The sequence below is a fragment of the Moschus berezovskii genome, chromosome 1 (genome assembly GCF_049115385.1).
Source record: "Moschus berezovskii isolate FMDL1 chromosome 1, NW_MosBer_1.0, whole genome shotgun sequence".
Classification (NCBI taxonomy): Eukaryota; Metazoa; Chordata; class Mammalia; order Artiodactyla; family Moschidae; genus Moschus; species Moschus berezovskii.
In genome coordinates, this window is record NC_142460.1 from 41489363 (window position 1) to 41502241 (window position 12879).

General features: G+C 38.2%; 1 protein-coding gene across 1 annotated transcript in view; it reads left to right on the forward strand.

Moving 5' to 3' along the window:
• The first annotated feature begins 3213 nt into the window (after window positions 1-3213).
• Window positions 3214-12879, forward strand: part of LOC148778716 (putative uncharacterized protein ENSP00000383407) — a 47611-nt gene continuing 37945 nt past the window's right edge. The window contains exons 1-2 of the mRNA XM_088836124.1: window positions 3214-3277; window positions 9773-9904. Of these exons, the coding sequence (XP_088692250.1) occupies window positions 3254-3277; window positions 9773-9904 (156 nt within the window). The 5' untranslated portion in view covers window positions 3214-3253. The remainder of the gene's footprint in view (window positions 3278-9772; window positions 9905-12879) is intronic.

A 12879-nucleotide genomic window follows, 5' to 3' on the forward strand; every position in this document is an offset into this window, starting at 1 on the left:
ACAAGGTAAAAGTCACAATGGCATGATCACTTACCTGGAACCAGACATCTTGGAATGGGAAGTCAAGTGGGCCTTAGAGAGCATCACTACGAACAAAGCTAGTGGAGGTGATGGAATTCCAATTGAGCTATTTCAAATCCTGAAAGATGATGCTGTGAAAATGCTGCACTCAATATGCCAGCAAATTTGGAAAACTCAGCAGTGGCCACAGGACTGGAAAAGGTCAGTTTTCATTCCAATCCCAAAGAAAGGGAATGTCAAAGAATGCTCAAACTACCGCACAATTGCACTCATCTCACACGCAAGTAAAGTCATGCTCAAAATTCTTCAAGCCAGGCTTCAGCAATATGTGAACCGTGAACTTCCAGATGTTCCAGCAGGTTTTAGAAAGGGCAGAGGAACCAGAGATCAAAATGCCAACATCCGCTGGATCATGGAGAAAGCAAGAGAGTTCCAGAAAAACATCTATTTCTGCTTCATTGACTATGCCAAAGCCTTTGACTGTGTGGATCACAATAAACTGTGGAACATTCTGAAAGAGATGGGAATATCAGACCATCTAACCTGCCTCTTGAGAAACCTGTATGCAGGTCAGGAAGCAACATTTAGAACTGGACATGAAACAACAGTATGGTTCCAAATAGGAAAAGGAGCACGTCAGGGTTGTATATTGTCACCCTGTTTATTTAACTTATATGCAGAGTACATTATGAGAAACGCTGGGCTGGAGGAAGCACAAGCCTGAATCAAGATTGCCGGAAGAAATATCAATAACCTCAGATATGCAGATGACACCACTCTTATGGCAGAAAGTGAAGAGGAACTCAAAGGCCTCTTGATGAAAGTGAAAGAGGAGAGTGAAAAGGCTGGCTTGAAGCTCAACATTCAGAAAACGAAGATCATGGCATCTGGTCCCATCACTTCATGGGAAATATATGGGGAAACAGTGTCAGACTTTATTTTTTTTGGGCTCCAAAATCACTGCAGATGCTGACTGCAGCCAGGAAATTAAAAGACGCTTGCTCCTTGGAAGGAAAGTTATGACCAACCTAGATAGCATATTAAAAAGCAGAAACATTACTTTGCCAACCAAGGTCCGTCTAGTCAAGGCTATGGTTTTTCCTGTGGTCATGTATGGATGTGAGATTTGGACTGTGAAGAAAGCTGATCGCCGAAGAATTGATGCTTTTAAACTATGGTGCTGGAGAAGACTCTTGAGAGTCCCTTGGGCTGCACGGAGGTCAATCCAGTCCATTCTAAAGGAGATCAATCCTGGGTGTTCATTGGAAGGACTTATGCTAAAGCTGAAACTACAATCCTTTGGCCACCTCGTGAGATGAGTTGACTCACTGGAAAAGAGTCTGATGCTGGGAGGGATTGGAGGTGGTAGGAGACGGGGACAACAGAGGATGAGATGGCTGGATGGCATCACCAACTCAATGGACATGAGTTTGAGTGAGCTCCAGGAGTTGGTGATGGACAGGGAGGCCTGGTATGCTGTGATTCATAGGGTCGCAAAGAGTTGGACACTACTGAGCGACTGAACTGAACTGAAGTGAAAAGTAACCAAAGTGTCCATCAACCTAAATGATTAAACAAATTGTGATACATACATCTGGGGTGGGGAGGAATAAATTGGGAGATGGGATTGACATATACACACATAAATAAAATAGATAACTAATAAAGACCTACTATATACCTCAGGGAGGAGAAGGCTATGGTACCCCACTCCAGTACTCTTTCCTGGAAAACCCCATCGATGGTGGAGCCTGGTAGGCTGCAGTTCATGGGGTTGCGAAGAGTCGGACACAACTGAGCAACTTCCCTTTCACTTTTCACTTTCATGCATTGGAGAAGGAAATGGCACTCCAGTGTTCTTGCCTGGAGAATCCCAGGGATGAGGGAGCCTGGTGGGCTTCCGTCTATTGGGTCGCACAGAGTCGGACATGACTGAAGAGACTTAGCAGCAGCATATACCTCAGGGAACTCTACTTAATACTCCGTAATGACCTATATTGGAAAAGAATCTAAAAAAGTATATATATATATATGTATAACTGATACACTCTTCTGCATACCTGAAACTAAGACAGCAATGTTAGTTGCTCAATTGTGCCCAACTCTTTGCAACCCATGAACTGTAGAATACCAGGCTCCTCGTTCCATGGAATTCTCCAGGCAAGAATACTGGAGTGGTTTGCCATTTCCTTCTCCAGGGGATCTTCCCATTTCAGGGATTGAACCCGGGTCTCCTGCACTTCAGGCAGATTCTTTACTAACTGAGCTACCAGGGAAGCCCTTGTAAATCAACTAATGCTCTGATAAAAACAAATGAATGAATGAATAAATAAATGAATTAACCATCCTCTTTTCTGTTGAAAAAATGTGGCACATCCATGCAATGAATATTATTTACACTCAGAAAAAAAATTCTGATACATGCTACATGCTACAAGATGAGTGAGCCTTGACATTATGCTAGGTGAAAGAAGCTAATTACAAAAGGCAAATAGTGCATGATTCCACTTAAATGAGGTTCCTAGAATAGTGAAATTCACAGAAACAGGAAGTAGAATGGTGGTTACCAGGGGCTGGGGGCAGGGAGGAATGGAGGAGAGTTAGCGTTTAATGGGTACAGAATTTCAGTTTTATAAGATGGAAATGTTCTGGAGATGGATGGCTATGATGTTTGCACAATAACACAAGTATACCCAATGCCACAAAACTGTACACTTAAAAGTGGTTAAAATGGGAAATTTTAAATGATGCATAATTTACCATCATAAAAAGAATAAGGGGTCCAACATTATTTTAATCAGTGGAAGAGGAAGAAGACATGGGTGATGGGGAACACCTGGTACTGAGCTTTGAACCAACCCTTTCAAGGGAAGAGGTTATTTTCATGTTGGAGAATGCCATTTTCTCCAGGGCGTGCTTCATATTTTTAACTCAAATAGGTCTGTGGTTGTTTTCGCTGCATTTTTCTTCCAGATTTTAGGAATATTATTGTCACCATTGAAATCTGTGTACAAAGATCATGGTTAGTCTCATTCTCTGCTTTTATTAGTCAGGGCTCCTCATTAATTTAGAAAATTGTGTGTTCAACAAAGACCTATTTCATTTGATAATGGTCTGTGAATCCCTGGGATTATGGCAAGGATTTTACTCTGGAGTAATCTCCCGGGAGCACTGTCCAAACAGCTGTGAAGCCAAGAGAGGGCACTGCGACAAGGAGCGGAAACTGACCAAAATGAATCTTTTCTGCTTTTCGCTGGTAAGATTTTTAATACATGTACCATTTATATCCTCATTTTATTTTATAGTCTGGAACTAGGGTCTACCCTAAGCCCCCTAAATGGTGATATTAATACATTTTAGGATTTCATAAGAAAGTCTACATCAGAAAAATAAGGAAACATTTTCATTAAAGAACTTAAGCCAACTCTGTGCGGAGGCAAGTAATTTACAAAAACAGCATATATTTATCTATAACAATGATTAATTACTCAACAATTTTATATTGAATTTCTAAGTGTGAGATGTAGATAGTCTTTTTGAGGAAATATTTTCCTCTTTTCATTATTGAGCACAAGAGTTTTTATTTTGCAAAATATGCTGCATTGGGGTTACTGGTTTTGCTTTGGGATATTCTGAGTAATCAAAATTCCTCCTTTATTGTTTGAGTAATGGATTCAGTTCAATGTTGGTTTGGTTAAACCACCATGGAGGCAGCTTTCTGAGTTACACAGCCCTGTAAATGCAAGGTATAACAGATTAATCCAGTCCTGCAGATGCACTCATTCAAGGGAATAGGCACCTCTCAAATTCTTTTTTACATTATTGCTTTTTCTTCGCTTTAGCCTGAAGTGGATCAGTGGAAGTTAGCAGGTAGTCATAGATCTGGAAATATTTTATAACTCTAACCTGCAATTGTGACCATCTGCCAATGCTAAAAATGGATTTAAAAAATAATTTTATTCATTTCTATCTGTGTTTACAGCAGGGTATTATGCCTATTCATTGGTTTTTCAAGATGTCAATGGGAGATCCCTGTCATTTGAGGAAATAAAATGGTTTACTTTGATGTTTGTTTTCTTTCCAAATTGCAAATAAGATTAACATAACTGCTAGAGATGGTGCTGACATAGTTGCAATACCTAAACAGCAGGCATTTTAAGCCAAGATAAGGGATTTAATCTTAGAGCATCTTGAAAAATAAAATGCAATTGTGAGTTGTGGCAGGCTGAATCATCGAGTTCAGCTTGCCTATATACTCCTAATTTACAAAATAACCGTCGGTGCTCAACTTTGCTTTGTGCCATATAAATCTGACTGGAGAAATCCCATTTCAGGTGATTTAAGTGGTATTGTGCACTCACTTCTAGGTGGTTTACAGGAATATACTTACCATGGAAATAGGCAGTGTAGCGGCGGAGCCGACCGTGTTCTGAAATCACACTGAATGGTGCTATAAGCAGTATGCTAATGTTTCTATAACATAGCAGAGTTCAGCATAGCGTGGCATATGCTTTGTAATCCTGCTAGTAAAGACATAAAACCATATAATGAGTGTGATTGTCTTTCTCTGTAATATAGGGAAGGTGGCATGCCCTCAAAAAGGATTGCTTCAAAGCCGTGCCTCATGTACTCAGTTTGAATGCCAACTCTTTTCCATCTCTTTAAGCTAGCCTGTTCAGAAACATATTAGCTTAGGTTGAACCCTAACACTGACTTATTGTGGGTAAGCATTCCGAAGTTTATACGTGGTTAAAACTAATTGCTATAATAAGAAAATGTCCACAAGGTACTTGGTAAAAAAAAAAAAAAAAAAAATCAAGACTACTTTAGGTATTTTTATTCCTTCTTGGGAAATAAATAAATACAGTTATTTAGCATATGGGCTCCCTATCAGGGTGCCGTGACACCCTACCATGCTGTTATGAGCTGTGAAAAAGGGGTGGGGTCATAGTTTTTGCCAGGAATTGGTGAGTAATTCAAAACACATTTTATCTGTGCCTGTTCCGTTCCGTCGCGTCCGACTGTATGCGACCCCGTGGACTGTAGCCAACCAGGCTTCTCCGTCAATGGGATTCTCCAGGCAAGAATACTGGAGCGGGTTACCGTTTCCTTCGCCAGGGGCTCTTCCCGACCCAGGGATCGACCCCGGGTCTCCCGCATTGGAGGCAGATGCTTTAACCTCTGAGCCACCAGGGAAGCCCGCAAATGTGAATGTGAAAATATGGGACACAGCATTTTAAAGAATAGATTAAAAACTACTTATTTAGTGGAGAGATTGCAGAATTAAAAAATGGAAGTGTAAATAAACATATTGACCTTTAAATCTTTAAGAAATAGGTGACGCTAAATAATAAGTATTGCATAAAGATTAGCACTAGGAAAGTCAATGAATGAGTTAAAACATTCTCTTAAGTGTAGGGTGAAATTGTAAATCTTTTAGTAAATGGGGTTTTTAAGAGAAATATAAAGCCAAACTTAATGAACTACCCACTTTTAACCAAGGATACTATAAATAATCCATTAAAGGTGATTGCTATTATTTTGGATCTATAAACTCCAAATGGGGTCTATTTTTCAAAAGGGAGGCAGGAATATCCTTTTATGTGGGCCACTCTTAATCCAGAAATTTTCTTAGCGTTTTACATGGTGATAAGGCTTTTAGAAAACCTGCTCATTAGAAGCAGGATGATTTTTTTGTTGAGCTCATCATAGAGTTATTGAGTTTAGCTTGACTTTGTAACCCAGTAAGGTTACAAATCAATTTCCCCTGCACCATTTCTTCAGTGATTTGAAATGCTGCCCCTATCTTTATTTGATTTATATATTTTATCCCATTAGTTTATCTCCATCCTTTTCTTTTTGACTGTTCTACATACCTATTAAGGTAATTCTAATGCCCAACAGATATCTTACTCCGAAGAATGTCCTCTTCTTGTTCATCTTCAAAATGTGGACTTTTAAAATCTCTCCGCTTCTATAAATATACCAAATCATCTTATCAAGTTATATGAAAATTTTTGATGGGGGTTTGATTAAAATAAATTTAAATTTTACACCTTTAGAGGAAATTGACTTCATTCTGAGGTTGAGTTCTCCCATCCACAAACATGTATTCAGTTCAGTTCAGTTCAGTTCAGTTCAGTCGCTCAGTCGTGTCCGACTCTTTGCGACCCCATGAATCACAGCACGCCAGGCCTCCCTGTCCATGACCAACTTCCGGAGTTCACTCAAACTCATGTCCATCGAGTCGGTGATGCCATCCAGCCATCTCATTCTCTGTTGTCCCCGTCTCCTCCCACCCCCAATCCTTCCTAGCATCAGACTCTTTTCCAGTGAGTCAACTCGACGCATGAGGTGGCCAAAGTATTGGAGTTTCAGCTTTAGCATCAGTCCTTCCAATGAACACCCAGGATTGATCTCCTTTAGAATGGACTGGTTGGAGCTCCTTGCAGTCCAAGGATAACTCTCCACTTATTCTAATCTTTCATGGCCTTTAAAGATGTTTTATAATTTTCTCTAAAAAATTCTTGTACATCTTTTGCTAACTTTATTGCTAGTGGTCTAAATAATTGTGGTTGCTATTGTGATTTTTTTCCTAATTTGTTTTTGCTGATTTATAGATGTGTTATTGATTTTCAAATATTGATATTGCAAGGAAGTGGTGGTGGTTTAGTTGCTAAGTCGTGTCTGACTCTTGCAATCCAATGGACTATAGTCTGCCAAGCTCCTCTGTCAATGGATTCTCCAGGCAAGAATACTGGAATGGGTTGCCATTTCCTTCTCCAGAGGATCTTCCCAACTCAGGAATTGAACCCTGGTCTTCCTGCTTCTAATAATCTGTGTTTTCTTCTGAGACTTTTTATGTAGATAATCTGTAAGTTTTCCTCTTCTGTAGCAATTCCACCATTCTCAGCTTCTCTCTTTCTCTCCTATAACATTGACAAATAAAAATACTATATATCAGGCATCCTAGTCTTGGTTCTAACATTCATGTAATTACTTCTAATTGAGTCTTCTTGAGGTTTTTGATAAATAATGAGGTTGAGGAAGTCCTGTGTTTTCCCAATTTGCTGAGATTTTCTCAAGGATGAATAATAAGTTGTTTAAAGCCTTAAAGTATTTATTGAAGTGATAAATTTTTTTTTTCTCTCTCTCCGTCGCTTAGTTGTGTCTGACTCTTTGCGACCCCAAGGACTGTAGCCCTCCAGGCTCCTCTGTCCATGGGATTCTCCAGGCAAGAACACTGGAGTGGGCTTTAAGCATGTTTAAATGTTGAAATACCCTTGTATTCCTGTAACTGATCATGGTGTATTTTTAAATACATTATTAAATTTAATTTTCCTAACATTACATTTAGGAGTTCTTAAAACTATAAGTAAAATTGGTTTTCTTGATTGGCAAGAAAAATCTATCACTGTATTTTGCTATCTGATGTTGTAATGCCTTAATATGTCTTCCACATATTTCCCGAATGATTCATGGGTTTTCTGTTTATCTTTTATGCACTCTGGGTGAACTCGTCAGCATTTTCTAATTCTTTTGAGAGGTCTAAAGTTCATCCCAACTTTTAATTACTTAATACAAATGTCTGTGGTTATATTATTTTCAAGATGTCTTGTTTTATTTTTTGTTTCTGCCTGTTTTGGTTTCATCATAGGTTAATTATTTTAATTGTAAAATTCCTTTTTTACTTAGCTTGTGTGAAGATGGGAAATGTTCCCTTTAAATTATTTTTCACCTGTTTTATGATTTTACATTCATGCAGTGGAATGGAAATGGAAATGGCTCTATTTTCAGACTTTCAATTCAGGGGGCTTTTCCTCAGCTTTTGATCCCTTCGTGTGTTTTGGCTGCTGCTGAAGCACAACTCTCTTTCTCTCTGCGTCTCTCCAAGCGTCTCTGTCTCTGTCTTTTCCTCTCCTCTCCCTCTCACCTCCATTCTCCTCTCTCTCTTTTCTCTCCTTCCTGGCCTCTTTGCCTTTCTCCATCTAGCTGTGAGGCAAAAATCTCCAGTCTTTCTGAGGCCCCAGTTTAGAAACAAGGTTTACATTGCTGGTCCACGTATCTCATCCCAGAGTGATACTCGGTTTATTACTGATCCAGTCACTGAATCAGTTGGCAGCTTGTCTCTGATCCTAGTTTGCTGGCTGTGTTGTTGAATTTTACTTTTCTGGCCTATGGCTTCCTAGAAGCTAGAGCCTCAGCAGCTTTGGGGAGGAGATTTTTTCAGCCTCCTTCCATAGCTGTGGGTGCTGCTACAGCCCCTGGATTTCATCAGGGAGCTTGCTTATTGTGGAGGCCCACCATTACACATCATACCACGAGGTCCAGGATCATCAGCGCTGCCTGTTTGTGGGCAGACACTTAACAAGTTCAAAGCTTAACCTCCAGTTACCACTTTGTGATTCTGTTAGGCTTTCGACTTTCCTACATGTTTAGGTATTTAGAGCACACATGTCTTAGGACCTAACCTAGGTCTTTTAAATTTTCCTGGTAATTCATTTGGAGCTCAAGTTGCTTGAATTATGGAACTGCAGCACAGAATTTATTGGTTGAAATTTTTAAAGGTAGACAATGTGAATACAATTCAATCTTCATTTTGTTTGAATCTTAACAAAATGTATTTTTAAAGATGAGAACATTTGTTGTACAATACTATGATTTCTCACTCATTGTTTCAAGCAAGAAAACTTTTTTCGTAATCCAGCAGACATTTATATTGATGACATCATTATCAGCGTTATCAGTTACTATGACTAGAAATTTTCAGTATATTGAGTGTATACCTCTCTCCCTTAAGACCGTCTCCAGCTGATGCCACACAGTACAATTCAATCTTTAAAGGAAAAAATCATAACAAGTCAATTAGTCAGTAAGTTTGCTTCCCAAATACAAAGAAGCATAGAGTTCACAATAGTTTTACATGTAGATCCATACATTTTAAAATTCATTATTCCATAAAAGGGAAAAAAAACAAATGAATAATATAACTTATTAATAAAATACTTTAAACATTAATACTAATGCCTCTATTGTACCTGTGAGATATTTTTGCTATTTCAAAGCATACACTGTATTTAATTTTATCCCGAGTCCTTTTAAGGTGAATGAAACTGCAACTTTACAGTTGAGGAAGCTGAATTACAACAGATTGTGTTTCTTATACAAGGACATAGTACTAATTGATACTCTCATCAGAGGAATGCATATAACTAAAAACTATGACCTTACAGCCAGTGAAGTTTATTGGTGTCCAAAGAGGTCTTTTCTTAGTACCTTGAACTTTAAGTTGTCATCATGCTTCTTGAGAAACTGCCTCATTTGCGGCTTCCTTCATGGCTCAGACAGTAAAGAATCTGCCTGCAATGCAGGAGACCTGTGTTTGATCCCTGGGTCAGGAAGATTCCCCTGGAGAAGGAAATGGCTACCCACTCCGATATTCTTGCTTGGAGATTTCCATGAACAGAGGAGCCTGGCAGACATCTGTGGGGTTTCAAAGAGTCGGCCACAACTGAGCAACTAACTCTTTCACTTTCACCAACACGTCGAGTTTTATTTTAATTCCTGGCTCTCCAGTGAGTGCTGAGAATGCCTCTCTTTGCCGTCTTGCTCACTTTGAACACTGGCATACCATAGAGTGCAAAAGATCATTTAGATAGGGTACTGTGTAAAGGTGGGTAGATGGTTAGACAACTTTCCAATGAAAATTATCATTCTGCTATTCCTTAACTCAGAAATCTCTCTACTGCAGGAAGGCTCTATGGACAGCTTATATGAGCCAGTCCCAGAGCAACAAGCTCACCAAGAGAGGAGTTCGGGTAGAACTGATTCTTTTTTCTCATGCTCTGAGGAGAGTGGAAGATCACACAGCAATCTCTTCATGGTGAGTGAAACTGGAGTGAATCACCTCATTTCTATTGTATATGTAGAATCACTTCCTTAAAGAAGCATGTTAACATGGCAAAAGACCCTGTTTTCTGAAATTTCTTCGTTTACTTTTAATTTCTACTTTTCATTGTTTTGTCTTACATGATTTTTGCTTATTAGTATGAGTTATCATTTACAAAGTATGTATTAGATGATCATGTATTATTAGATCATGTATGTATTAGATTAGATGTAACTAAAATTATTTAATCAAAAGCAAACTTATGACAAAAAAGTAATTGTATTGCTTTCTAGATGATGAAATTGCAGGAGAGAAATACAACATAACTTGTTAAAGTCTATAAGCCATTTAGTGTTAAAGCTGGCAATTAAAGACACATTTATATATGTCCACATCAGCAGTTTACTGGTAAACCAGGTCTTCGGGATAAGTGGGGAGAACCTGAGGTTTGTAGCATTTTCCAGTTCCCATGGTTTGAATGGTCCTACTATGGTTGACTTCAAGCTGCCAATGGTTTAATAACAGGCTTACAATACCTGAATATTTAATTATTCATTCTCTCTAGCGCCAACTTCAGCACACTGCTCACTGCTTTAAAATCTGTGCTACTTCTTTACTAAGCTGCTGCTTAAATTTATGGACACACACCATCAACTTACAAAATGTTAAGTATTATTAGGATGCAAAGGCAAATAGTTTTGTGAATTATATTTATAATTACCAGAGGCAGAGAGTTCTCCATGCTCTGCAAAATTAGCCCTGTTCCTGTTTTACAGTGCAGGCAGTTTTCTTAGTCAATTGTGCTGTAATTAAATTAATCCCATTCTAATAAACTTATTTCATTTCTACTTTGACTTAGGACAATACATAAAGTCCTTTGTCTGCAGCAAATAACGAAATTTTCTATACTTAAAGATGTAGAAGTCAACTCTTACCTTTGTAATCACACATTTCCTCAATAACAGCAACAAAAAATAATATCAACTATTATTTACTCAGTGCTTCCTTTTTGTCAGGGACTGTATTGGATGATGTTTTATATGGGATTATTTGTGCTGGTCCTCACAGTGACATTGTAGAAGTTTAGAAATGTTGAGAAAGGCTAAATAACTTTCCCAGTTAAAGAGAGGATGACCCAGAATTCAAACTCAGATCTTTTTTATGCTCTAGAGAAAAGATTAGATTAAAATACCTTCCAATGTTATACCAACCTGCACAGCTACCTATTTTGTTCATTGGAGACATTGAAAACTTATTTTCCCAGCTTACCAAATGTTTCTGTTTCCCAGAAACCTAGATCAACTAAAGGCTATTAGTCAGTGAGTGTGTGCCTAGTTGCTGAGTCCTGTATGACTCTTTTGTGGTCCCATGGACTGTAGCTCACCAGGCTTCTCTGTCCATGGGATTTTCCAAGCAAGAATACTGAAGTGGTTTGCCATTTCCTCCAATAAAAAAGTTCAATAATAAGTCTCAGTAAGTAAATATAATTTAAAAAATTTAGTGCAGTGGAAACTCCGCTCTGTACTCTTTTCAATATCCTTAAAATATTGATGTTGACAGATATGTTTAAGAGGAAGCAGCAGTACATTTTACATCTCAATGTGAGAAAGAGAGACCATTTACATGGAGAATGTCAACTGACACTGCAAAATGTTTGTAAGCATTTTTTCTCTATAATTAAAAAGAAAAGGTGAATAGGATTAAAAGATTCAAGATATTTCCTTAAACATATGAATTTAATAAGTATGCAAGAAAAATAAGCAAGTTCATGGCCAACTAGTTTACTAGGATTGTTATCAAACTTCATTTACACTGCAAAAGTAGATGAAAATAAAATATCATTTAAATTGCTACAACTCTCTTTCCGTATATACATGTGAAAGTGGAAGTGAAAGTGAAAGTTACTCAGTTGTGTCCAACTCTTTGCGACCCCATGCACTATACAGTCCAGGCCACAATACTGGAATGGGCAGCCTTTCCCTTCTCCAGGGGATCTTCCCAACCCAGGGATTGAACCCAGATCTCCCACATTGCAGACAGCTGAGTCATATATATATATATATATATATATCTCCATATATATATATAATTGAATACTCAGGTAAAGGTATACATTTTATATGTGCATATACAATAAATATATATGTATCACAATTTAATTTTAAAATCTATGCATATATATCAACATAAATGTTTATATGTATATAAATATCCACTTGTGCTAGATAGTTTCCATGTGTCCAACTCTTTGCAACCCTACGGACCGTAGCCCGCCAGGCTCCTCTGTCCAAGGGATTCTCCAGGCAAGAACACTGGAGTGGGTTGTCATGCCCTCCTCCAAGGGATCTTTCAGACCCAAGGATTGAACTAGTGTCTCTTATCTTTCCTGCATTGGCAGGCAGGTTCTTTACCACTAGCCACCTGGGAAGCCAGTATATAAATGTATATGTAAAGATCCCCTGGAGAAGGAAATGGCAAGCCACTCCAGTATTCTTACCTGGAGAATTCCATGGACAGAGGAGCCTGGTGGGCTACAATCCATGGAGTCACAAAAAGTTGAACACAACTGAGCAACTAACATGCTTACATATGTGTGTATATACACACACTCACATTGAAAAGCAACTGGTTCAATTACTGATTCCATTATTCAATTGTTGCGTTATACCAATTGTGTCAGATTATTATGGACACCTATTTGATTCCTGATGAAAATGATTCCACAGCTTGGATAAAACCAAATTAGTCTTTAAATCATGAAATTTAGTGATTTTAGAACTTTCCTGACTTTCCAGCTAAGTTTCTGAAGAATGGAGGCTTTTTTTCTCCTACTATTCTCACTTTTCTTTTTTTCTAATTCAAGGGGGAAAGGATTTGGACCAGTCATAATAGTATGGAAAATAGATGCTTCTTTATGGATTAATGTTCTGAAAATACTATGATAAGACCTCTAAACTTAATGGAATTAT